General features: G+C 50.7%; 1 protein-coding gene across 8 annotated transcripts in view; it reads left to right on the top strand.

The window, feature by feature from the left end:
• The window catches only part of Cacna2d2 (calcium voltage-gated channel auxiliary subunit alpha2delta 2), a 174,182-nt gene that overhangs the window by 111,895 nt on the left and 35,987 nt on the right, over window positions 1-26,300 (top strand). For all 8 annotated transcript variants that reach the window (XM_004664283.3, XM_045136575.1, XM_004664282.2 and 5 more), the window contains exon 4: window positions 21,999-22,058. In XM_004664283.3, the coding sequence (XP_004664340.1) occupies window positions 21,999-22,058 (60 nt within the window). The remainder of the gene's footprint in view (window positions 1-21,998; window positions 22,059-26,300) is intronic.

Raw genomic sequence — 26,300 nt, 5'->3', positions numbered from 1 at the left:
GCTTCTCCCTGTACTGTAAGCTCCATGGGGCTGGGCTCAGGTGCCATGCACCCTGTGTTTCTCGCACCTGGCACATGCCTACAGAAACGTTAGTCGAAAGAAGAAAGAAGAGAGACCCTCGGGGTCACCTTTCCATTTATCGCAGATGGCAGCGTTTGCGGCGATGAGATAACAAGAAACAAAGCGATCACAGGCTGAGAGGAAGGCTGGGAGGGGGTAAGGCAGTGGACAGAATGAGGACACAGTGGAGGAGGGGCCCCTAGGCAGGAACCAGGCAGGCCCCAGCCAGGCAAGGTCCATTTGGCTGGGCCTGAATGGTCAAGAACTGGAGCCTTATAAACCCAGCAGCCACACCCTGGTGAGTTCCTCCTCCCCTTCAACAGAAACCAGTCCTTCCCCGCCTGCGTGTTAGGAGCAGTTGGGGACAGAGGAGAGGAGCCAGCCACCCTGTGGGCTTGTGCTCTCCCCCACGCTCACATACGTGCTCACCTGCCTGCACGTGCTTCCTGGTCTCCACATACACATGTATTCGCATGGACTCGCTTCCTTTCTCTATCTTCAAGCCCTCACCCCAAGGATTGCAAAACTGTTGGCCACAAAGTCAGAAGGAGGCCCCTCATCAACCTGCCCTCCGATAGACCCCTCGCCTGCTTACCACATCTCCCTCAGTAGGGGGCCAGCAAGCCCCAGTCACAGGGAAGGATCCCCGCTTCCTGTGGAGATGGCCTTAGGGACAGGGGAGTGACATAGAACTCGAGAGGGCTGAAAGGGACCCAACCTTGGGGACAGGACAGTCAGAGAACATGCTGGGAATCAGGTGGTCTGGAGACCGTCAATAACTTTTAGTATCTTTCTTCAAATATTTTGTTTCTTTTTTTTTTAATACTTTATTTTTATTTATTTATTTATTTGACAGAGAAAGGGGGGAGAAAGAGAGAGAGAATGGACGCACCAGGGCCTGAGCCACTGCAAACAAACTCCAGATGCGTGCGCCCCCTTGTGCATCTGGTTAACGTGGGTCCTGGGGAATCAAACCTGGGTCCTTTGGCTTTGCAGGCAAGTGCCTTAGCCACTAAGCCATCCCTCCAGCCCATATTTTGTTTCTTTATTTAAGAGAGAGACAGTGGGCCCCCACCAGGGCCTCCAGCCACTGCAAACTAACTCCATACACATGTGCCACCTTGTGCATCTGGCTTTATATGGATACTGGGAAATCGAACCCAGGTCTTTAGACTTTGCAGGCCGGCACCTTAACAGCCATCTCTCCAGCCCTCCACCCAGACTTTCTGATCCATAGCCAGGCCCACTTCCTCCTCAGAGGATCTCAGGGTATCTCTTGGGCTAAGCACTGCGTAGGGGGTGTAGGACATACCAGCACAACTCCGTAGGTGACCCCCACCCTACCCACAGGGAGTTGCAGCCACACACTGAGTTCTTCTGCACCGCGGTTTCCTCATCCTCACAGTAGGACGCGGGTGGCCTGCTTTGTAAGGACTGCCGTAGAGCTAGAATCGGCGTGCCGTGAGTGCCAGATCCAACAGACGCGAGCTCCTGGCTGGGGTCAGTGTTTCACAAGCACTTTTTACTGCCAGTCCCAATGATCCCCAAGGCAAGAGTCTTCCCTTCCTGGAAAAACCCTGCCTTTTCCCTGCACCTTGTTCTGTTGCCTGCTACTAGGTCCACACACTTCTCTCCAGGGTGACACTCGACTCCGTCCCTTCTTCATAAGCCAGTGCACTGATGGCCAGTGTGTGTCCAGCATCCGCCAGTTATGGACTTTGGTTTCTTTTTTTGGGGGGGTGGTTATTGTTAATTGTGTGTGTGTGTGTGTGTGTGTGTGTGTGTGTATGTGTGTGTATGTGCACGTTTATGAGTGCAGGTGCACACGTGGAGGTCAGAGGACAAGCTTGGATGTTGGTCCTTCCACCTTCTCTGAGGCAGGGTCTCTTGTTAAAAGTTTTCTTCTTTTTTTTTTTTTTTTTTTTTTTTTTGATTTTTCGAGGTAAGGTTTCACTCTAGCCCAGGCTGACCTGGAATTCACTATGGAGTCTCAGGGTGACCTCGAACTCACAGCGATCCTCCTACCTCTGCCTCCCAAGTGCTGGGATTAAAGGCGTGAGCCACCACGCCCGGCAAAAGTTTTCTTTTTTGTTTGGTTGGTTTTTTTATTGAGGCAGGGTCTTGCTCTAGCTCAGGCTAACCTGGAATTCACTATGCAGTCTCAGGGTGGCCTCAAACTCTCAGCAATCTTCCTACCTCTGCCTCCCGAGTGCTGAGATTAAAGGCATGCACCACCACACCCAGCTTGTTATAAGTTTTCTTTTTATTTATTTATTTATTTTTTACTTGAGAGATACAGGGAGAGGATGGGCACACCAGGGCTTTCAGCTGCTGCAGACGAGCTCCAGACACATACGCGCCACCTTGTGCATCTGGCCTACATGGGTCCCAGGGAATCGAACCTGGGTCCTTTGGCTTTGCAGGCAAATGCCTAAGCACCTTAACTACTAAGCCATCTCTCCAGCCCTTATAAGTGTTTTTTTTTGTTTGTTTGTTTGTTTTTTTAGGTGGGGGACTGAGAAGATGGCTTAACATTAAGGCCTTTGCCTGCAAAGCCTAAGGACTCAGGTTCAGCTCACTAGTCCGTTCATAAGCCAGGTGCACAAGGTGGTGCATGCATCTGGAGTTCATTTGCAGTGGCTAGAGGCCCTGATGTACCCATTCTCTCCCTCTCCCCCTCCCTCTCTCTTTATTAAATAAGTAAAAATATATTTTATTGGTTTATTTGAGGTAGGTTCTCACTCTAGCTCAGGCTGATCTGGAATTCACTATATAGTCTCAGGGTGGCCTTGAACTCACAGCGATCCTCCTACCTCTGCCTCATGAGCGCTGGGGTTAAAGGCGTGTGCCACCACGCCCGGCAGTGAGATATTTTTTTAAATGTTCATACCACTGCATCCAGCTTTATGTAGATTCTGGGGATTCAGACTCAGGTGTTCAGTGCTTGTGTGGCAAGCACTTTATCCACAGAGCCATCTCTCCAGCCCTGGCTTTTTATATTTATTTATTTATTTATTTATTTATTTATTTATTTATTTGAGAAAGAGAGATAGGAAGACAGAGAATGGGCACAGCAGGGCCTTCTAGCCACTGCAAACGATCTCCAGATGCATACGCCACCTTGTGCAGCTGGCTTATGTGGGTACTGGAGAATCGAACCTGGGTCCTTAGGCTTCACAGACAAGCACCTTAACCACTAAGCCACCTTTCTAGCCCTTAAATATTTTATTTATTTATTTATTTGAGAGAGAGAGGAAGAGAGAGAATGGGCACACCACAGCCTCTAGCCACTGTAAATGAATGAACTCCAGAAGCACGCACCACCTTGTACAACTGGCTTTATGTAGGCACTGGGGAATCAAACCCAGGTCATTAGGCTTTACAGGCAAGTGCCTTAACCTCTGAGCTATCTCTCCAGCCCCTTTTAGAATTTTTAAAAATAGGATCTCATGTAGCACAGGCTGGTCTCAAACTTACTATGTAGCCAAAACTGGCCTGGAAATCCTGATCCTCTTGCCTCCACCTCCCAAGTGCTGGGATTACAGATATTTGCCACCATGCCTAGCTTCCCTGGTGTTTTCTTGTTGGTACCATCTTCCCATCTTACAGGGAGGAAAACTGAGACCAGGAAAGCTGAAATCCCTCAATTAGAATGGCTGTGAGTGAAGTGTGGTCCTACAATGGAAAACTATCTCCCATACTAGGTTCAATCCAACAGGCTGAAGAGACAGGCTAATCCAGCTGGGACCCAGGGGTCCCTTTCTGGAAGGTGACATGGTGGATAACTCACTCCCAGATCCTTGTGCTAAGGGAGTGGGGGGGGGTGGCTACACCCTGAATGAAAGTGGAGGTGGCACAGATGCCCTAAATAAGCAGGCATGTGCTGCATGGTTGCAACATCACCCTCCCGAGCTGGCACCAGGGGCTATATGGCTGTTGCTAGGCACCTGTAAAACCCAGGTGGGCCCTACCTGTCATGGAGCGACCACGCAGCGTGAGGTGGGCATGAGGCCCAGGCAGGAGCAAGATCGCCTCCGCCCGCCCGCCCTCCTCTCCCTTGGCAGCAGCGCGCAGAAGCCATTAGCGCCTGGCAGTCCGTGTCCCACAGCTCTGACAAACGCCTTAAATGTTGTCACCACGGCTCCAGCTGTCCCGCCGGCCGCCTTTACTCCTCGTAATAACCAAGTGTTGGGGCTGATTGCAGCAGCGGGACGCAGCCAGTATTCAAAGCAGCTTTTACACTGGGCGGCCCCACCCGGCAGCCAGGCTGCGCCCACCCTGCCTTCCACCTCCAGGTCTTTGTCTGCTTGTCACCTCTGCTTAGGTCTCCAACACGGCCCCTGGGCCAGATGGCGCCTAGCTTTGTGTCCATGGCAGTGCCCCATGTTGATGGGCAGTACCAGGGTTGGGGGGGGGTCTCAGGTAGCCACACTCAACACAGCGATAGCCTGGGTGGAAGGATATAGTTCCAGTCCCACTCTTCTGAGTGACCTCTGTGAGAAGCCCCAGCTTCATTTTGGTCCAACCTCATCTCTTGGCCTTACTGGAAGCGCCCAGAGTCCAGCATCGGTGTGGGTAAAACTGGATTCCAGTTTGACCTCTGCCTTCTGTAACCGTACGGTCCTGACGAACACCTCATCCTCTCTCAGCCTCAGTGCCCTTGCGCGTAGACTGAGAAAAACAACTGGTTTCCATAGGGCTGAGAGGACGCACTGGGTGAAACAAGGCATCGACAGTCAAATGGCACCCTGTAACTGGTCATTGCTGACACCCTGACCATAAACCCTTGGGCCAAGGGAGGCTCAGGAAGAGTAAAGGCCTGACAGCCTTGCCTGCCCTTCCCCCACCCCCGGAGAAGCCCGTGTGTTCCCCACGTCGCACCTTTGCGACGTGCAGAGGCTCCCACTTGGAAGCAGTCCCCGTTCTTCTCCCCTTTGACCTTGTCCTTTTTCCTAAAGCCTTCGTGGTTGGGTCTAATCACAGCCTCTCCTGGAGTTTGCCAAGGCTGCTCAGCATACTCTCCTCACTGCCCTCTTTCACCCTCACTCAGTCTCACACAAGACTATTAGAAACCCTATTTTGTTCATTTTTTTTATTTATGTATTTAAGAGTGACAGAGAGAGAAAGAGGCAGATAGAGAGAGAGAGAATGGGCGCGCCAGGGCATCCAGCCACTGCAAACGAACTCCAGATATGAGCGCCCCCTTGTGCATCTGGCTAACGTGAGTCCTGGGGAATCGAGCCTCGAACCGGGGTCCTTAGGCTTCACAGGCAAGCGCTTAACCACTAAGCCATCTCTCTAGCCCTATTAGAAGCGCTATTTTATCGTGTGTGTGTGTGTCAGAGAGAGAAAGAGATGCCATGGCCTCTTGCTGCTGCTACAAATGAACTCCAGATACATGGACCACTTTGTGCATCCAACTTTATGTAGATATTGGGAAATTGAGCCCTGGGCCAGCAGGCTTTGTAAACAAGTGCCTTTAACCACTGACCCATCTCCCCAGCTTCTCCATTTTCTTCTTGCATGCACGTGCATTCGTGTGTGTGTGTGTGTGTGTGTGTGTGTGTGTGTGTGTGTGTGTTTTACCAGGGTCTCTTGCCACTGCAAGCAGAATGCCAGGTGCTTGTGGCAGCATTGCATGGCTGGCTGGAGAATTGAGCCCAAGCCAGCAGGCTTTGCAAGAAAGCACCTCTCTAACCACTGAGCAATCTCCCCGTCCCTAGCAACCCCATTTTAGAGGTGAAGTCATGGAGATTCAGAGAGTGGCATCTGCCGTCCACGTCACACATGCAGCTCCTGGCTCTGCCTTGTGGAGGACCCCGGTCAGTCTCTCTTGGCCCCTCCCCAGATTCTGCTGGAACCCCAGGAAAGTAAGCTAAGCCCCACCTTCCCAGGGCTAACCCAAATAGACTAATACCCTGTCCCAGTCCCAGCATCAAACATTTCTCTCCTGAAGCATCAACATGCAAGCATAGTCTTCAGGCTGCGTTTGGCTTGATGATGAGACCTCCAGTCCCTGGATCACATGTTCACAGGTCCCCTAACCCTCTGCATGCTGGAAGGTGGTGGACAGAGGGAGGTGAAGAGCGGGCGGCCTCAGTGTATTCATCAGCCTTTTCTCAAGAATCTCAGGGCTGGGCTAGAGAGATGGCTTAGCGGTTAAGCGCTTGACTGTGAAGCCTAAGGACCCCTGTTTGAGGCTCGATTCCCCAGGACCCACGTTAGCCAGATGCACAAGGGGGCGCACGCGTCTGGTGTTCGTTTGCAGTGGCTGAAGGCCCTGGCGTGCCCATTCTCTTTCTCTCTCTATCTGCCTCTTTCTCTCTCTGTCGCTCTCAAATAAATAAATAAAAATGAATAAAATACTTAAAAAAAAAAAGAATCTCAGGGTTGATGGTGCAGGTAGCCATGGGGGCAGCGATGGTGGTAATAGAGGTGACATTGGTTGTAGAGTTGATGGCAGGAGATGGAGATGGTGGTGACAGAGAGGGATGAACTTAGCGGTGGCGCCGACGCTGTTGGTTGGAGTGACGTGGTCAGTTGTGTTAGGGTATAAGTGATGATAGAAGACGGGTTGGTCGTGGTAACCAAAGGAATGTTGACCGTGAACATGAGGGTGTTGGAGGTAGTAATGGGAAACAAAAGTGATGGTGAGGGATGGTGATGATGATGAGGAGGAGGAAAGTAACATTGTAGAGGTGGCAGGTTTAATGGTAGAGGTAGCGGAATGGCAGGCCTGTCTGCAGAGGGTACCTCTTTGGGGCAGTTTACAAGCAGCTTTGACCCCACTCATGGGTTGTGCCAGACATGAAAGCAGGACACAGTGGAGCTTTCTTGGTTCTCTCTCTTTTATTTATTTTTTTTTAACCTCCAGTGAGCACAGCCTTCTGGGTAATGAGATGTAAATTGACAGAAAAGACAATGAGCCAGCCTGCGACCATTGGGGCAGCTTTTAGAGTCAGACTGATTGCCTCCGTGCCAATTTGCATGGCATTAACCATGCACATCTCCTCAAACAGGCTCACGTATTTCACTGGAGGTCACCTGTATGATTACAGCCTACAAGAGGTAAACATCCCGGACTAGGGACCAGGGCAGGACCACTCTCACCCTTATCTGAGCGGGGCTCCAGGATGTAGCTGCAAAGGGTGTGGGGCTTTGGAGAAATGTAGTGGGTTGAGTGACTACATCATCAACCAGGGGAACAGGCTGTAGTCAGGTCCCTAGAGAAGCAGGCCTAGAAGGTCTGATTTAGTCAATACCGTGTTTCTGATGAGCATGATGGAAAAGTGGGAGAGGCCTCAGGCAAGAGAGAGAACTGATGTTGGCCTACAATGCTCAGTATAGACCCAGGCTTTAACCCTGAGTAACAGCCAGGCTGAGCCATCCCTCCGGGCCTGGGCTCTCCAGTGGGACCCAACCTCATGGTCTTTACACTGAAGGTAATGATCCAAGTAGGCCGCCCTACCTGTGCGGTTTGCTCAGCAAGAGTAACCCATGTCCAATTCCTGTGTTTCAGCCTCTGAACAGGCATTCTGTGTCAGTGTCACTCAAGGTTATACCTGAGGCTTGAAGTATGGACTCAGAAGGGCCCGGGTATAGTGGGACCCAGGTCGTTGCCCAAACCCAACCCTCTACTCCATCCACCAATGCCCCCTGACCCTGTCCGTGGTGCTGAAAATATGGCCCTAACTTGTTTTGTGGACCTAAGTCTCTTCTGATAAGGTGGTCCCAGACTTGCCACCCTTGTTCTGTGACCCGACAGCCCCTCTCACCCACTCATCCCATGGCTCAACTCCATGGCCCTTTTTTCCAGGACAGACGGCAATAGGACAGGGGCTCTTCCCCTCTCCTCTCCACCCTCAGCCCAAGCCACTGGCCCCTCAGGCACATCCCGATGCCTGTCCAGCCCCGCCTCCCTCTTCACTGTCCCACTCCGTCTTCTGAGATTGGGCCTAATCAAAGCTAATCAGAAAATTATGAGCTGCCTGATTACTGATTAGATTTCTAATGTTAATAGAGTTGAGAAGGGCCCGTTCGCCGTGTTTTAGGGAAAAGTATAAAAATAACATCATGAGAAGGGAGCATGGTGGTTGGGTGGGGGCTTGGGCACATTAGTCAGGGTTGGCAGCCCAGCCTCAGCTTTATGACAGGAGTACCTTTCATAGCAAAGGGACTTCCCAACACCTTAAATTCTGGCAGTGAATTTGCAAGCCCAAGCAGTTCTTACTAGAATCCTCCAGCAAGTTCTGTGTTCAGGGCAGTGGGACTCAATTGCAGTAGGAAGAAGTTAGGTGGAATATAAAGAAAAAAAAAACTTACTGGTGGGCTGGAGAGATTGCTTAGTGGTTAAGGCACATGCCTGCGAAGCCTAGGGACCCCGGTTCGATTCTCCAGGTCCCACGATAGCCAGATGCACAAGGGGACGCATGTGTCTGAAGTTCGTTTGCAGTGGCTGGAGGCCTTGGCGTGCCCATTCTCACTCTGTCCCTCCCTCCCTCTCTCTGTCTCTAATTACTAAATAAGTAAAAGTAAAATCTAAAAAACAAAAGAAAAACTTACTGGCGATATACTGCATGACCACAGGGCAATATTCATTGACCTGCTCATGCTGGCGTAGGCCAGACACACAGAAGGTACTCAGTAAATACACATTCAGTGGTAGGAAAGGGACAGGATTACAGTGATGGCTTCCCACAAGAATCACTACCCTCCACCCTCAGCCCAGCCAGTGTCTCCTCAGACACCTCCCGACGCTGTGAGCTGTGGGGGCTGTAGACACATTGAAAGGCTACTGGGAGAAGGATGTTGGGGCTTATCAGGAAAATATACTGAGCCTGGGCCAAGGCAAGGGGCGCCTGCTTCCCAGGGACTCAACTTCTGGCTTCCCTGGCCTGATGAGGCACACACACACACATGCACATATGCACGCGCGCACACACACATACTTCACATTCCAACAGAGTCCAGTGGCATTTGCTCTCTGCCTTATTGCTTACTTGGCGGCAGCAGGGTGGGTCTGGCAGGTGGCATTGGTACAAGATCCAGAATGGGGTTAGGGTTCTAGAGAACACATGTCAGCAATTTAGTCCCCATGGGCCACTCTGCCTGGGCACCAATGACACCTTACCCAGGCCTTCTTCATTTTTGTCAGCTTGGATACCTGTTTGATGCCATCAGTGCCACTCTGAACCAGTTTCTGCCCTCTCTATCCAGGGAAACCCAGAGCCTCTGAAGCAGCAACCGCTTCCCCCACCCCCGTCAGCACCTCCTTGATCTGCCCCCAGTCCAACTGACCAGGATGAATGTCTGAGGCCACTTAGCACTTCTGTGCTGAACCAGCCTGTATCCAGTACTGAGACCACATAGATCCATGAATCAAGTCTCTGCCCTGAGGGACAACATCTGGGATAGAAAGGGTTGTAAAACATAGAGATGAGAGCCCCCAGAATATTCTGGAACCCAGTCTAGCAAGGCACCAGGCTTCCTGGAGGGCACAAAAGCCAGATGCACAAGGGGGCGCACGCGTCTGGAGTTCGTTTGCAGTGGCTGGAGGCCCTGGTGCACCCATTCTCTCTCTATCTGCCTCTTTCTCTCTCTGTCTGTTGCTCTCAAATAAAAATAAAGAAAAATAAAGTGAGATAGGATCATGGGAGTAGGGGCTTCAGTAGACGCGCACTGAGAATCGATGGTGCATTTTGAGTGGACTTGGATTAGCACACACCATGGCGCTCTGGATCCCTGCTAGGGCAGCACCAGGGTGAAGGTCAGGCCAAGATACTGGGGGACAATAAACAACAACCCTGAGCAAATACAATGCTAGGATACATAGTAAATGTATAATATAAAATATAGGGGCTAGAGAGATGGCTCAGCGGTAAGCCACTTACCTGCAATGCCTAAGGACCTGGGTTTGATTCCCCAGTACCCATGTAAAGCCAGATGCATAAAATGGTGCATGCATCTGAATTTGTTTGCAATGGCTAGAGGCCCTGGCATGCATATATATATATATACATAATGCCCATTGGCACAAGTTGCAGAAGTCAGGTCAGAAGGCCAAGCATATGGAGAAGTAGGGAGGAAGAAGTCAGAAGATCCTGGTCACCCAAAGCCAGAGAAAGGGAACCCCTGAGCCTGGAGTTGTATTTACAGAGTAATTCCATAGCCTGCCCTCTGGCCATGACCCCACAGTCCCAGTAGGGTTCAGTAGGAATCTGGTTCCCATTATACAGGTGAGAGACTGAAGTCCAAAAAAGCAAAGACAATGCCCCAAATGACACTCTGGGGCAGTTGCTGAGCCTTAGGAACCCGGGTCTCCCAACTCTGTGATTAGCACACACAAACATACACACACATCCATGCCTACTTGTCAGTCTAGAATGTGGCCGAGAGTAGGAGAGATAGCTGTTAAGGCGCTTGCCTGCAAAGCTTAAGGACCAGGTTTGATTCCCCAGGACCCACGAAGCCAGCCAGATGCACAAGGTGGCGCATGCGTCTGGAATTCATTTGCAGTGGCTGGAGGCCCTAGTGTGCCCATTCTCTCTTTCCTTCTCCGTGTGTGTGTGTGTGTGTGTGTGTGTGTGTGTGTGTGTGTGTGTGTGTCCCTCCCTGTCTCTCTCTCTCAAATAAATAAATGTATAGGATGTGGCCTGATGAGGGGACAGGAGGTAGCAACGTGCTCCCTAATGTACTCAAATAATCCCTTTCCCTGATAACCCTTACCTGATGCTGTCTGTGTGGCTTTGTAAAGGGAGCAAATCTGGAAAGCATTATGAGAAACTCCAACTGGCTTACCAGGGACTGATTCACCTATAAAGATGTGCAAGTTTCTGGTTGAGGTTCAGGCTTAGGCGGTATAACCTAAATTGGAGGTTTCCTTTCATTTGCTCCCTGAGGGCTTCAGCTAAAGGGCATCAGTGAGCTGCCGTGCTTTCCTAGGTAGGGTCTCACTCTGGTCCAGGCTGACCTGGAATTAACTATGTAGTCTCAGGGTGCCCTCAAACTCACAGTGATCCTCCTACCTCTGCCTCCCAAATGCTGGGATTAAAGGTATGTGCACCACGCCCGGCCCTGACCATTTTTAATTTTTTTTTTAATTTATTTGAGAGCGAGCGAGAAAGAGGAGGCCAGGTATGGTGATACATGCCTTTAATCCCAGCACTCAGGAGGCAGAGGTAGGAGGATCACTGTGAGTTTGAGGCTACCCTGAGACTACACAGTGAATTCCAGGTCAGCCTGGGCTAGAGCAAGACCCTACCTCAGGGAAAAAGAAAAAAAAAGAAAGAGAGAGAGAAAAAGACAGACAGAGGGTGGGGTAGGGAGGAAAGAGGGAGAGAATAGGCATGTCAGGGGCCTCAAGCCACTGCAAACAAACTCCAGACACATGTGCCACCTTGTGCATCTGGCTTACCGGGGCCCTGGGGAATTGAACATGGTTCCTTTGGTTTTGCAGGCAAGTGCCTTAACTGATCTCTCTAACCCTGTCCTTTTTTTTTTTTTTTTTTTTTTTCTTTTTGGTTTTTGGAGGTAGAGTCTCACTCTAGCCCAGGCTGACCTGGAATTCACTATGGAGTCTCAGGGTGACCTCGAACTCACGGCAATCCTCCTACCTCTGCCTCCCGAGTGCTGGGATTAAAGGCGTGTGCCACCACGCCCGGCTCCCTGTCCTTTTTTTAAAATAAGAAATCCGCTTTAGTAATTTTTAAACATACTTTATTTTATTTATTTGAAAAAGAGGGAGAACTGGTGTGCCAGGGCCTCCAGTTGCTGCAAACAAACTCCAGATGCATGTGCCATCTTGTGCATCTGGCTTACGTGGGTCCTGGAGAGTCAAACCTGGGTCCTTTGTCTTTGGAGTCAAGCGCCTTAACTGCTAAGCCATCTCTCTAGCCTTACTAATTTTTTTTTTTTTATCAAGTTTCAGAGAACCTATGTGGCTTGTGAGGGAAATGGTCAGGGAGCCCATCACTGCCAGCAATGACAAGGGCCTTCCCCTGTGACACCAGCTGTACCAGAGCTGGTTGTTTCCCTGGCAATTTTGGTTGCTGGAATTTGGATTCAGGGTTTGAGGATTTGTTTTTCATTGTTTTATGATGATCTTATCTTTAGGCTAGGATCACAGTTAATATAAAAAAGGTAATATATTATGATCATGGGATAGGACTGGGTGCCCAATATGGGTGAAGGAGGGGACCTCACAAGATAGGAAAGGCTTAATGAGTACCCTGTCCCTTAAGACATCATAGCCACCGATGTGTCCCCATCCCTCATGTGTAAGTCACGGGTCCTGGCCACACTGCTCTGTCCCATCCTAGGACACTTTTCTTTAACCTTCAGAAGTCAGGCGAGTAGCGTATCTGGACAGGACCTTAGAAAGGTCATGATCAGTGAAGCTGTGCCTTCAAAGCCCCGAGCAGCCGGTGGTGACAGGCAAAGGTCTGGGACACTGAGGGAGCTAGAGCCCACGTAGCAGGCCCTGTCCATTCCATTCACGCAGATGTCATCCCAGAACACAAATGCTGCGGGGCCGGGCCTGAGCTGGGGTATTCCCGCTCCCCGACGGTGGACGTAGCCTCTTGGATGGGCACACTGGTGTCCATCAAGGTCAAGGTGGTGGGAAGGAGAGACCTGCAGGGCCAGGATCCCTGAGGCTGCTTTTATTTCTGCTCCTTTTGTCAACCCTGGGCCTCCTGCTTCCCCCGTGCTGAGCTGCATCTTGCTTCATTATTATGCAGATATTTTAATTATGCAGATATGTTTTTAGACAGTTTTAAATATGTATATTATTTACTCATTAGACCATAACAGCTCTGAAAATTGGAAATCTGTATTTAGTATCTATCAGTGCACAATACAGAGCTAATACGGGGCCCTCAGGGAAGGAAGGAAGGTGGCAATGCGAGAGGACTGGCTTGGGGCAGGCTGCGAGGTGGAACTGGTAGGCATGCCCTCCCTCCTCAGTACTGGGCCTTGTGGCACCAAAGTTGGGAAGTAAGCTTGGGGGGAACATCTGAGAGACATGTATCAAAGGACAAAGGAACCACTTGTGGCTGGCAGGCAGCGGAGCCTAACCAGGCAAGCCTCACCTGTGCTTCCTCGCCAGGTCCCTGAAGAAACAAAAAGGCAGGGTAGGACTGCTCACAATGCAGTCTTCCCGACACGACCTGGCCTGGGTATCCATGACCTCACCATGCCTGGCACTGCCTACACAAGACCCTCATAATAGGAGGAAAAGATGATGACATCAAAATAAAAGAGAGACTGATCGAGAGCAGGAGGGGATATGATGGAGGGCAGATTGGTGAAGTGGAAAGTGGGGGAGAGGGGAGTTGTCATGGTTTATTGTCTATAATTATGGAAGTTGTCAATAAAAAATAAAATAAGAAGCCGGGCGTGGTGGCGCACGCCTTGAATCCCAGCACTCGGGAGGCAGAGGTAGGAGGAGCGCCATGAGTTCGAGGCCGCCCTGAGACTACATAGTGCGTTCCAGGTCAGCCTGGGCTAGAGTGAGACCCTACCTTGCAAAAAAGAAAGGAATAAAAATAATAAAAATAAGAAGCTGGGTGTGGTGGCGCACGCCTTGATCCCCTGCACTCGGGAGGCAGAGGTAGAAGGAGCACTGTGAGCTCGAGGCCACCGTGAGACTCCAAGGAGAATTCCAGGTCAGCCTGAGTCACAGTGAGTTCAGCTTGTGTCCCCTCAGCTACAAGAGCATCCCCTCTTACCATCTTGCAGTCCTCCACCTGGCACTGGATAGCCTGCATCTGTCAGCGAGGCCTTGGCATAGGGCAGATGCCCCGCGTGTGGATGTGGTCTCTGGCCTGGCGTTGTCACGGTGCTCAGAGCATCTGTCTGTTGCTGGCACTGCTCTGGACTCCCCGGCCCTGGCATCCACCTCAAAACTCTCCTCCATCTAGCTCCCACATAGCTCACCTCCCCTAGTGCCCCAGATCTCAACATCCCGCAGCTCCCCATGAGTTCAAGGCCTTTTATCCTAAGCCTCTCATATCCTCTTGAAAGCAAGAGTAGCTATAACTAATTAAGACCGAAAACTCTTTTAAAAAAAAATCTTTCCCTCTGGGCTGTGCAGTTGAACAATCCTTTTGATGGGCAGTTGCTCCAGGGCCCTCTGCCACCACATTAGAAGGAGAGGCTCCCAGATAAAAGGGGAGAGAAAAAGGCTGAGAAGAGGGTAGAACCCCAGCCTGGGAGGAAAAGCAAACTCTCTAAAAGGGTAACAACAGTGAGGGTTCAATCTCCCCCCCCCCATAACCCTGCCTGTCCCAGCCCAGTATGAAGGGGCCCTTAACCCCCCCCCAGGGGTTAGCCACGGTCCATGTTCTTGATCTCACACCATTGTCTATCTCAGCTCCCTAAAGCTACAGATGTTTAACTTAGTGAATTTTGAACCTGCTGGTGGAGGTGCTGCTCCCCAGGAGAGCATTGTCCCCAGCCCAGCACACTGCCAGTCTTTTTCCTTCTTGCCTTTTCTTGTAAGAACGGCTCCTGGAGCTGAGGGAAATTGATTGTTAAGTGAAACTCTCTGATAATTGCCTCTGAAATGCCTGCTGTTATCATGATGGACTTGGCTGTGAGCAGCCTGCTCAGAATCCTACTGTGGTTCCCTCCAATGCCATGACCATAATGGGAGCATCGCAGGGCCAGGCAAGTCACCATTAGCGGCTTCAGAGCAGCAGCACCCCTCACCCCACAGAATGCAATGAGGAAAAGAGATTCCGAGAAGGGCCGGGTTTGGTGGCACACACCTTTAATGCCAGCGCTTGGGAGGCAGAGGCGGGAGGATCGCTGTGAGTGCGAAGCCACACTGAGGCTACATAGTGAATTCGAGGTCAGCCTGGGCTAGATCAAGACCCTACTTCAAAAAGTACTTGCAAGGCAGAGGTAAGGAGGATCACTGTGAGTTCTAGGCCACCCTGAGACTGCAGTGAATTCGAGGTCAGCCTGGGCTAGATCGAGACCTTACTTCAAATAAAAAGCCGGGTGTAGTGGCACATGCCTTTAATCTCAGCACTTGGGAGGCAGAGGTGGAAGGATCACCGTGAGTTCGAGCCCACCCTGAGGCTGCATAGTGAATTCGAGGTCAGCCTTGGCTAGAGTGAGACCCTACCTTGAACCCCCCCCCAAAAAAAAAAAGAAAGAAAAGAGAGAGAGTCCAAGATGCTAAGTCAGCTAGGTTCAAGTCCAGGCCTCCACTCAGATCCAAAGACACAAGCTTGTTTAGCATACATTCACTGTGCACCTACTGTATGACATGGACCAAGTTATTCCAAACTTGACAGCATCCAGTCACTGACCCCACTGGGCTCAGGCAAAGGCAGGCACACCGAACATTTCCTGGATGTCATAAGGAGAAGAGGTGGGTGCCTGGCAGTAGTCAGGGACAGGTCAAGGGTAAAGGAGTGAAACCAAAGGAGACTGGGCAGAAGTGACCAGGGAGGGACTAGCCTGTCCAGGGACCGGTAGTAGGAGGTCGCAGGAGGACCAAAGACGGCAGGTGGCTCAAAGAGCAGATCCCAGAGCCTGACCCCCAGGGAGCCACTCCCAGGGCAATAGACACTGGGACACATCTCCACACAGCACTCACCCTGAAGACAGGGCCAGGTAGTGCAGGGCATCCTGGTATATTCTTTACCTCCCAGCCTGTCGCTTCCTCATTCCCATCCTGCCTAATCCTGAGCCATCAGAAGGACCTAAAGAGATGGGAGAGAAATACTTGGAAACATGAACTTGAGAGTAAGCACCTCCTGGTCCAAGCAGGCCTGACTGTTGTGGGCTCTGTGAAGACAGAAGTCCAAGGCTCCAAGTGGTCAGTGTGGCCAGGGAGGTAGGACTTAGCTTGGAGGTTGCCACCTGAGGACATCCCCTGCCTGGTGGAGGTAAGGGGAGACCCATAGGCTGGACAAGGGTGAAAGGAAGTTTTCAGAGAAGGTGACATGGTGTTAAGGCCACCCAGGCAGGAAAAAAAAAAAAAAGTGTTTAAGAGAAGAAGGCCCAGAGGTGAGCAAGAGCCTGCAGGAGAAATTCCAGTGCAGGGCGGCCTGCTAGTGTTGAAAGAAGGGTGCTATCAAGACCCTTACCAACCTCTGAGTAGGTATAGCTGCTATCTCCAATTCACAACAAGCTCTTGAGGGCTGGGAGGTAGCCGCCTTGAAAACAGGTCAGGGCTTCAAGCCAGTGATTCCCACGCCGGCCCCCTGGGGCACGCCACCAGAGTCTCACCTGTCCCCTTCAGGAGGAATGGGGCACCCAGCCTGCCCACTCCACCCCGCCCCACTACCTAGCCCTTCTTCCCACACCACCAGGCCTCTCTGCCTGCTTTGCAGTTTCTACACGTCCAGTGCCTGGGGATGGGCTGATTGATCTGTAACACCGAAAAAATAATAATGGCTTGATCGTTACTGAGGATTAAAAGTAATCCTTTCGCTGTGGCTATTGCGACTCCGTTATTCACGAGTCAGCGGGCTGACCCAGGCCTCCAAGCCCGCGGGATTCCATGAGCACAAGGAGATCGGGCTGTGGAGCCTTCCCTCCCCGGAGCTTTGTCTAACCTTGTCTGGTAGCGGGCTCCATAATCTTGGGGTCCACGAATCCCAGGGTCAGAGCTGAGCACTGAGAGGGGGATAGAGCTGAAAACCCCTGGCCAGGGTTGGAGGTAGGTGTGCAACAGGATAAATGACTCTGGCCCAATTTGACGTCTGCAGCCTCATCTGAGACTCCTGTGACTTTTTCTATGGTGAAAGACCTAAGCTAGTGACTCCTAGGAAGGGGAGTTGCCTCCACAGAGCCCTAGGCGGGTTCCAGACCCACTCTGAGGTCCCTGGAAAGGTAGAGTCCACTTCGTAAGGGAAGAGAGGATGAAGTGATTTCTCAGAGGTTCCCCTTGCCTCCCCCATTGCTTGAAATGTAGCCTCAGGGGCCACCTCCCTGGGATGTGCAGATTTTCCAGCCCAATATGCAGACATTGGCACAGTAGATGCCCAGTTAACAGTCAAACAATAATGTCCGCCACAGAAAGGCACTGCAGGCCTATATGAATCGGGGGCCTCACCTATCATTAGGATTGGAGCCAGATGGAAAGGAAGGACAGAAATCAGACACAGGTGAACCCACAAAGCCTCAAAAAAACTTTGCCTTTTAAATGCTTTTTTTAAGTTTTATTTATTTATTGAGAGAGGGAAAGAGGCAGACAGAGAGAGAGAGAATGTGTGTTCCAGGGCCTCCAGCCACTGCAAACGAACTCCAGACGCATGTGCCCCCTTGTGCATCTGGCTTATGTGGTTCCTGGGGAATAGAACCGAGGTCCTTTGGCTTTGCAGGCAAACATCTTAACCACTAAGCCATCTCTCCAGCCGCAAGAAAGCTTTGTGTTTTTATTTTTTATTTTTTTATTTGAGAGCAACAGACAAAAAGGCAGAGAGAGGAGGAGAAAGAGGCAGAGAGAGAGAGAATGGGCACGCCAGGGCCTCCAGCCACTGCAAACTAACTCCAGATGCATGTGCCCCCTTGTGCATCTGCCTTATGTGAGCCTTGAACTGGGGTCCTTAGACTTCACAGGCAAGCGCTTAACCACTAAGCCATCTCTCCAGCCCAAGCTTTTCCTTTTAATGCAGAGCAGTAGAGGGCTACTTGAGGGCAGGTGAAGTTCATACGATTCGATCTACACTCGGAGGTAAGGCTCTAGGTCTGGGATGGGGAATGGATGCGGAGGCATGAGATTCCTGGGGTGAGAAAGCCCAGGCGTGGCAGTGGATGGTGGCTTGTTTGAGTAATGGGAAGGCATAGGTCAGGAGGCGGAGGTTCCAAGGAAGGCTAACCCGTTCCAGGGGTGGGGATGGCAGCTTATGGGGGTTGAAGATCACCCAAGGAAGTGTTCAGGAGCTCAGAAGAGCCAGGATTAGAGGCAAGACATGTAAGGCCTCATAGAATCAAGAGGCCTGTGATCCCTGAAGCCTTAGGAATGTGAGGCTAGATTAGAGCGCATAGGACGTGTGAGACCCACACAACCAGGCCCCGTCCTAAGAGTGGGTAGAGAACTGAGCCTCCACAGGCTAAGGAGGTTCAAGCCAGCAGAGGTATGCATAGTAAAGAGACAAGCTTTCATACCAACAAGTACTTTCTCCCGCCGCCTCACATCTCCAGCCTCCTGGGCTTCCTCCCTCCTCCTAAGTGCTCTTGGATGAGGAAGAGGGAAAACCAGGCCCAGCAGAAGTGGGGGATGGCTCTGACAGCCCCTCTAACTGCCAGGGATGACATTCTGTCCCAGGAGAGTGATAGTATGTCAGTTACTTAGTCATTGCTGGGATAAAATACCCAACCAGGGCTGCAGAGGTGGCTTAGAGGTTAAGGCGCAGGTTCAGTGCCCCAGTACCCATGTAAGCCACATGTACAAGGTGATGCATGCGTCTAGAGTTCATTTGCAATGGCTAGAGTCCCTGGTGTGCCCATTCTCTCTCTCTCTCTCTCTCTCTCTCTCTCTCTCTCTCTCTCTCTCTCTCTCTCTCCCTCCCTCCCTCCTTCTCTTTGTCTTTCAAATTAATTATCTTAAAAAATATATCTTTTAAGCCAGGCGTGGTGACACATGCCTTTAATCAATCCCAGCACTCAGGAGGCAGAAGTAGGAGGATCACCATGAGTTCGAGGCCACTCTGAGACTCCATAGTGAATCCCAGGTCAGCCTGAGCTAGAGTGAGACCTTACCTCGGGGGAAAAAAAAAAAAAAAGAAACAAAGAAACAAAGAAAGAAAAGAAAATATCATTTTTAAAAATACCCATGGCCAGGCATAGTGGCGTACTCCTTTAATCCCAGCACTCAAAAGGCAGCGGTAGGAGGATCACTGTGAGTTTCGAGGCCACCCTGAGACTACAGAGTGAATTCCGGGTCAGCCTGAGCTAGAGTGAGATACTACCTTGAAAAACTTTAAAAAACCAAGTAGAAGCATCTTAAGGAAGGAAAGGGTTTATTTTTCCACTGCCATGGTGGGGAAGCATGGCAGGATTGAAAAACTGGCTCACAGTGTCCCATCAGTAGGGAGGAAACAGCAAGAACAGGGGCTGCAAGCATGACTGGGCTGTCATCCCCTCGAGGCCCACCCCCAGTGACATACTTCTCCTGAAGATTCCACAACCTTCCCCAAATAGCACCGCCAACTGGGAATTAAGTATGCAAACACACAAGTCCGGGGGAGACATTTTACCACCCACCGATGGCCACGGACACACATGGGGGGGGTTTCACCTTGCTTCCTTTCCCCATCACACGCCTCAAAGGAAGGAAAGCTGTTCTCTTGTGTCCTGACGTCCGTTTCCCCCTAACAGGCTTTATCAGACCCTCTCCTGTGGGGTCTCATGTACCACATCATGCCTGGACTAATGGATGGATGGGGATAAGGCATCCTGAATACTAAGGGAACGGGGTGTTCTGGGTTAGGCTGGAGTATTGCTACTGGACCTTGGTCATGGGTTAAGCGAGGTGAATACAACTGGTGAGAACTGGGCCAGGGCCCCAGCTTAACCCGGACTCATTGCACGCCCCAGGAAGGCTGCTTGCTGTTCCAAGCCTGCGCATCCTTGTCTGAGGAGAAGCTATAATGGTAGCACGTCAGATGTGTGGGAGCAGTAACAGGTGTCCATGTGTCCACGGCTAGGAGGGACTTGGCAATTTGTGGCAGGGGTGATCACTGGGATTCGTAAGATACCACTGAGCTCAGCTCTACAGAAAGTCCCAGAGGGCCAGACTTAGTTACATCCTTGGAGATTCAATCCTTTCTGTTTTTTTAATCTTTTAATCTTTTTTATTATTTATTATTATTATTTATTAGATACAGAGGAACAGAGCAGGGAGAGAGAGAGAATGGGCGTGCCAGAGCCTCTCGCCACTACATTGCACATCTGGCTAATGTGGGACCTGGAGAATTTAACCTCGGTCCTTGGGCTTCGCAAGCAAGCACCTTAACCACTAAGCTATCTCTCCAGCCTTTTTTTTTTTCTTCTTCTTTTTGTTCACTTTTTATTCATTTATTTGAGAGTGACAGAGAGAGAAAGAGACAGAGAGAGAGAGAGAGATTGAGAGTGAAATTCCTCCTTCCAGTTTTCTTTTTGTTGGACTGTATTAGATCTGCTACCATGTCTTCTGGTTTATATATTCTGTCCTCTCCTTCATCCATTCTACTAGTGAGACTTTCTTCAGAATTTTCCATTTGACTTACTTTGTTTTTCATTTCTAGTATTTCTGATTGGTATTTTTTCATTATTTCTATTTGCTTACTCATGTCTTGATCTTATTTCATTAAGTTGGTTATCTATGTTATTTTAGGATTCTTTTTTTTTTTTTATTTGAGAGTGACAGACACAGAGAGAAGGACAGATAGAAGGAGAGAGAGAATGGGCGCGCCAGGGCCTCCAGCCACTGCAAATGAACTCCAGATGCGCGCGCCCCCTTGTGCATCTGGCTAACGTGGGTCCTGGGGAACCGAGCCTCGAACCGGAGTCCTTAGGCTTCACAGGCAAGCACTTAACCTCTAAACTATCTCTCCAGCATCTCTCCAGCCTTTTTCAATCCTTTCTAAGGGACAGAATTCATAGGAGTCCCAGGTCCAGGCCCAGAGGCTGTCCAAATCCCAGTGCCATCTCAACAAGCCTTTCTGGGATAGAGAGAAGGCTTAGCATTTAAGGCACTGGCCTCCAAGGCCTAAAGATCCATGTTCAGTTCCACAGGACCCACATAAGCCAGATGCACACTGGGGTGCATGCATCTGGAGTTTGTTTGCAGTGGCTAGAGGCCCTGGCATGCCTATTCTCTCTATCTGCCTCTCTGTCTGTCTGTCTCTCTTTCTCTCAAATATATAAATTTTACATTTTTTAAAAATAACAAGCTTTTCTGGGCTGGAGAGATGGCTTAGTGGTTAAGCACTTGCCTGTGAAGCCTAAGGACCCCGGTTCGAGGCTCGATTCCCCAGGACCCACGTCAGCCAGATGCACAAGAGGATGCAAGCATCTGGAGTTCTGTAGTGGCTAGAGGCCCTGATGCTCCCATCCCCCCACCCCCGCCTCTTTCTCTCTGTGTCTGCCTCTCTCAAATAAATAAATAAAAATAAAACAAGAAAAAATTTTAAATAAAATTTAAAAACAAGCTTTTCTGGTGTGACAATTGAGTTCTCCCCCCTCAGCCACTCCTGCTCTGGTGGTTTTCCTTTATGCACATACCACTTTCCCACTCCCCATGGGGATCTGTGAGAGGCAGGGCTGGCTCGGTCTCCGTTCAGTACTGTCTGGCACTGAGCATGCCCAGAGACAGGTGTGGCATGATGAGTACACAGCTGTGCTCTTTGGGACACTCTGGCCACAGGCCTGGACTTCACTGACAGAGGCCACTGGACCCAGCACCAAAGGGTGGGCAGGTTCATGTGGGTCAAGGCCTGGGAACCCTGTGGGAAGGGTTCAGAAAGCCTAGAAGAGGGCAGGGAGCCCCTGGGCAACCTCCTGCTGAGCCCGGCCAGGGCCAGGGAGCTCAGGGAGACACTCCGTAACCTGTGTGACTTCACCATCATGTGGGGGAAGTGACACACTGGCTGGTAGAGGTAGGAACAGGGCTTGGCCAGGCCTGGGGTGTCCCTGCCATCCATCCTGTGGGTAGAAGACATACAGAACTGAAGCAGAGAGTCCCATGGATGAAGCACCCAGGTTGTCTCTGCAGGACTCCCCTGTGTCCTCCGGCTCTGACCGGGGAAGCGTCTTTGCCAGCAAGCGGGCAGCTATCTGGGCTGAGGAATTTTCTGAGGGTCCGATGGGATGCGAGGAAGGGAGGCCCTGATTCAGCCTGACCCCGGGGAGTGCTGAGCATGGAGAAGACTTTGGGGTGAGCATGTGGCAGGCAGCCGGTCTCAGCCTCTGACCTTCCTCTGTGCTCTGTCCCTCAGAGACTGGCTGATGCTGCAGAGAACTTCCAGAAAGCCCACCGCTGGCAGGACAACATCAAGGTAAGAGCCGCAGCACCGCCCAGGGCATGCCACCCTGAGCTAGGGTGGCATGCAGAGGAGGGGGTGGGGCATGCACTGCCCAAACACACTTGGAGGACTGCTGAAGGGGGGTGGAGTAGAGACAGAAGGCTTTGTCCGATTTTCAACAAAATCCTAGCTCCCCGGGCCAGAGAGATGGCTTAGCGGTTAAGGCACTTGCCTGTGAAGCCTAGGGACTCATGTTCAACTCCCCAGGTCCCACGTAAGCCAGATGCACAATGTGATGCAAATGTGCAAGGTCACACGTGTCCACATGATGGCGCACGCGTCAAGTTCAGTTACAGTGGCCGGAGGCCCTGGCATGTCAATTCTCTCTCTCTCATTAAAAATAATAATAGCGGGCTGGAGAGATGGCTTAGCGGTTAAGCGCTTGCCTGTGAAGCCTAAGGACCCCGGTTCGAGGCTCGGTTCCCCAGGTCCCACGTTAGCCAGATGCACAAGGGGGCGCACGCGTCTGGAGTTCGTTTGCAGAGGCTGGAAGCCCTGGCGCGCCCACTCTCTCTCTCTCCCTCTATCTGTCTTTCCCTCTGTGTCTGTCGCTCTCAAATAAATAAATAAAAATGCTTTTAAAAATAATAATAGCCGGGCGTGGTGGCGCACACCTTTAATCCTAGCACTCGGGAGGCAGAGGTAGGAGGATCGCCATGAGTTCGAGGCCACCCTGAGACTCCATAGTGAATTCCAGGTCAGTCTGGGCCAGAGTGAGACCCTACCTCGAAAAACCAAAATAATAATAATAAAAGAAAAAAAATCCTAGCTCCCCTTCAGTGCTGAGATGTGCAACATAAAATAGGGGGCTCCTGTCACTCCAGAGGAACTGTGAATGGGCAGTGGTGCTGTGACATGGCTCTCCTCAAAGAAAACGCTGTGATTCTTGGGGAACCCTACCTAGGATCGTAGAAGCCCCTTAACCACAGGACCCGTCTGGGATTTTAATGCTGTGACCTGGAACCTCTTGGCATTGTCCTTCTGGCCCCTCAGGTTAGTCCCTGGGGACTGATCTTCCCCAGTCACAGAGTCTTCTCCTTCCAATGTGAGAGCCCAGAAGAGGCTCAAGACACCTTGGGGTGTGGGGTGCAGAGAGCAAAGGGTCGGGGGGGTGGGTGAGTCCCGGCTCCCTGGTCCGGGTACCCTGCGCCGGACTGTGTGCAAGCGGCGTGACGGCATGCAACGAACGGGAGGCCGGTGCACTCCACCCCGGCCCCAGCTGAACCCCCAGAGGAATTGGGGAGATGAACGAGAGTGCTGCTTCCTTAGTGAATCTGGTACCAGCACAAGGGTGATAGAGAAAGATACAGAGGACACTCAACACCTACCAAACCAGAGATCCAGAGGCTCCTAAGTGCCCATCACTGAAGGAGACTTAAAATGCTCCCAGCATGTTTCAGGGAATTTCATGGAAGAGGGGCCAGAAAGATTGTTAGAGCCAGAAGTTGAGACATTTTGCACAGAGACATTGCCTCTCCCTTATAACTGACTGCTGCCCCCACAATGCATCCCCAATGAGGAAGGCCTCTTAGGAAAAGGGGCATGGAGGAGGGAAAGGATGGTACCAAGAGGGGCTGTTTACATAGTAAGTATGTCTATACCTAATAAAAATATTTTTTTTTTAAAAAAAAGGCAGCTTAGTGCTGGACAGCTGCACCAGCCAGTTCCTAGCTGGGGCTGGACACACCTGACCTTTCCTGTTGGGCAAGTATCTGATCCCAGATTCAAGGACAGGAACACTAAAACCATCAGGGACCAGACCAGCTGGCAAGGCTCCTTGGAACTGGGCCGTGTATCCTAGTGGTCTTGCAAAAGCCGAGAGTGTCATGCCGGGCATGGTGGCTTTTTAATCCCAGCACTCAGGAGGCAGAGGTAGGAAGATCACCGTGAGTTCGAGGCCACCCTGAGACTACATAGTGAATTCCAGGTCAGCCTGGCCCAGAGTGAGACCCTACCTCGACAAACCAAAAACAAACAAACAAACAAATAAGAGTCAAGGATTGGCACCAGAAGTTGCCACTAGCACCCAGGGACTAATGCAGAGGGTGGGGTGGGACACAGCTTGCCTCCCTGCAGCTCTGAGCCAGGCCAATATAGGTCTGTCTGTCCCGGGGAAACAGATGAACTCGTTACCCTGACTTCTTCTACTGCTAGCAGAAGTTCACAGCTGGATACCACATGCCAAGGTGTCCGCATCTGTAACCCAGGACCCTAAACCTGACTCTTACTGCTCTCACCTGTCCTGTCTTACCCACGTGGCGGCGGCTTCCTTCACTGTTGGTGGGTGCGGGGAGCAAGTTCCTTGAGACATGGGATTGGGAGCAATTGTGTGTGTGTGTGTGTGTGTGTGTGTGTGTGTGTGTGTGTGTGCACGCGCACGCGCTGCTAGGGATGGAAGCCAGAACCTTGAGTATATGAGGGAAGCAATGTACCACTAAACCAGACCTCCAACCCAAAATGATTTTGTTTGTTTTTTCAAGGTAGGGTCTCGCTCTAGCCCAGGCTGACCTGGAATTCACTATGTAGTCTCAGGGTGTCCTTGAACTCACAGTGATCCTCCTACCTCTGCCTCCCAAGTGCTTGGATTAGAGACATGTGCCACCATGCCCGGCTTAAGATGACTGTTTTTTAATGAACACATAAGTTAGCTAATGAGTTCCTAAACCAACTGGCCTTCCCAATAGCCTGGGGCTAATCCTTTTCCCATTCCCACTCTACCACTGCCACTCACCATTGAGCCCTGGGCCTCCTTAGCCCCTTGATCGGAAATACCCATGGAAGGGCTGGGGAGATGGCTCAGCAGTTAACACAGCGTGAAGGCCTGAGAGAGCCTGAGACTGCCTGGGTTTGATTCCCAGCACCACATGTCTATAACCCTAGTCCTATGGGGAGGAGAAACCAGAGAATTTATGAGGCGTGACAAACTCTGGAATCAGTGAGATATTCTGCCTCAAAGGAATGGGCGTACAAGCAATAGAAGACACCTGATGTTCTCCCCCTGCCTCCACAGGGCATGCGTACTTGCACACATAAAAGAAGTACCCATGATGAGCTGGAGAGGTGGCTTAGTAGTTAAGACACTTACCTGCGAAGCCTAAGGACCCAGGTTCAACTCTCCAGGTCCCATGTAAGCCAGATTCACAAGGTTATGCAAGCACACAAGATCACACATGCACACAAGGTGGTGCACATGTCTGGAGTTCAATTGCACTGGGTGGAAGCTCTGGCATGCCAATATATTCATTCACTGTCTCTCTCTTTCTCTCTGTCACTCTCTCCTCTTTCTCTCTCTCTCATAAAAAGTAAAATAGGGATGGAGAAATGGCTTAATGGTTAAGGCACTTGCCTACAAAGTCAAAGGACTCAGGTTCAAATCTCCAGGACCCACATAAGCCAGATGCACAAGGAGGCGCATGCATCTGGAGTTTGTTTGCAGAGGCTGAAGGCCCTGATGTGCCCATTCTCTCTTTCTCTTTCTATCTGCTTCTTTCTCATTCTCAAATAAATAAAATATATTTTTTAAAGTAAAATAAGGGGTTGGAGAGATGGCTTAGCAGTTAAGGCACTTGGCTGCAAAGCCTAAGGACCCAGGTTCAATTCTCCAGGTTGCACATTAACCAGATGCACAGGGTGACACATGTATGTGGAGTTCATTTGCAGTGGCTACAGGCCCTGGTGTGCCCATTCACTCTCTTTCCCTCTCTCTGTCTCAAATAAATAAATGAGATCTGGGCATGGTGGCTCACACCTTTAATCCCAGCACTCAGGAGGCAGAGATAAGATTGCCATGAGTTCGAGGCCACCCTGAGACTCCATAGTGAATTCCAGGTCAGCCTGAGCTATAGTGAGACCCTAGCTCAAAAAGCCAAAAAATAAATAAATAAACAAAACTATTTTTTTAAGTCAAATAAGGACTGCAGAGATGGCTTAGCATTTAAGACACTTGCCTGTAAAGCCAAAGGACCCAGGTTTTGATTCCCCAAGACCGACATAAGCCAGATGCACAAAGTGGCACATGTGCCTGGAGTTCATTTGCAGTGGCCGGATGCCCTGGTGCACCCATTCTCTCTCTCTCTTCCTCTCTCTATCTCTCTCTCAAATAAATAAAAATATTTAAAAAACAAAGTAAAATAAAAAAAGAAGTACCCATGGCAAGCTGGGCATGGTGGCGCATGCCTTTAATCTAGCACTCGGGAGGCCGAGGAAGGAGGATCG

This window comes from Jaculus jaculus, chromosome 17 (genome assembly GCF_020740685.1).
Source record: "Jaculus jaculus isolate mJacJac1 chromosome 17, mJacJac1.mat.Y.cur, whole genome shotgun sequence".
In the NCBI taxonomy this organism is placed as follows: Eukaryota; Metazoa; Chordata; class Mammalia; order Rodentia; family Dipodidae; genus Jaculus; species Jaculus jaculus.
The sequence above is the reverse complement of the archived record's forward strand: the minus strand, read 5'-3'. Positions and strand labels throughout refer to the sequence as shown.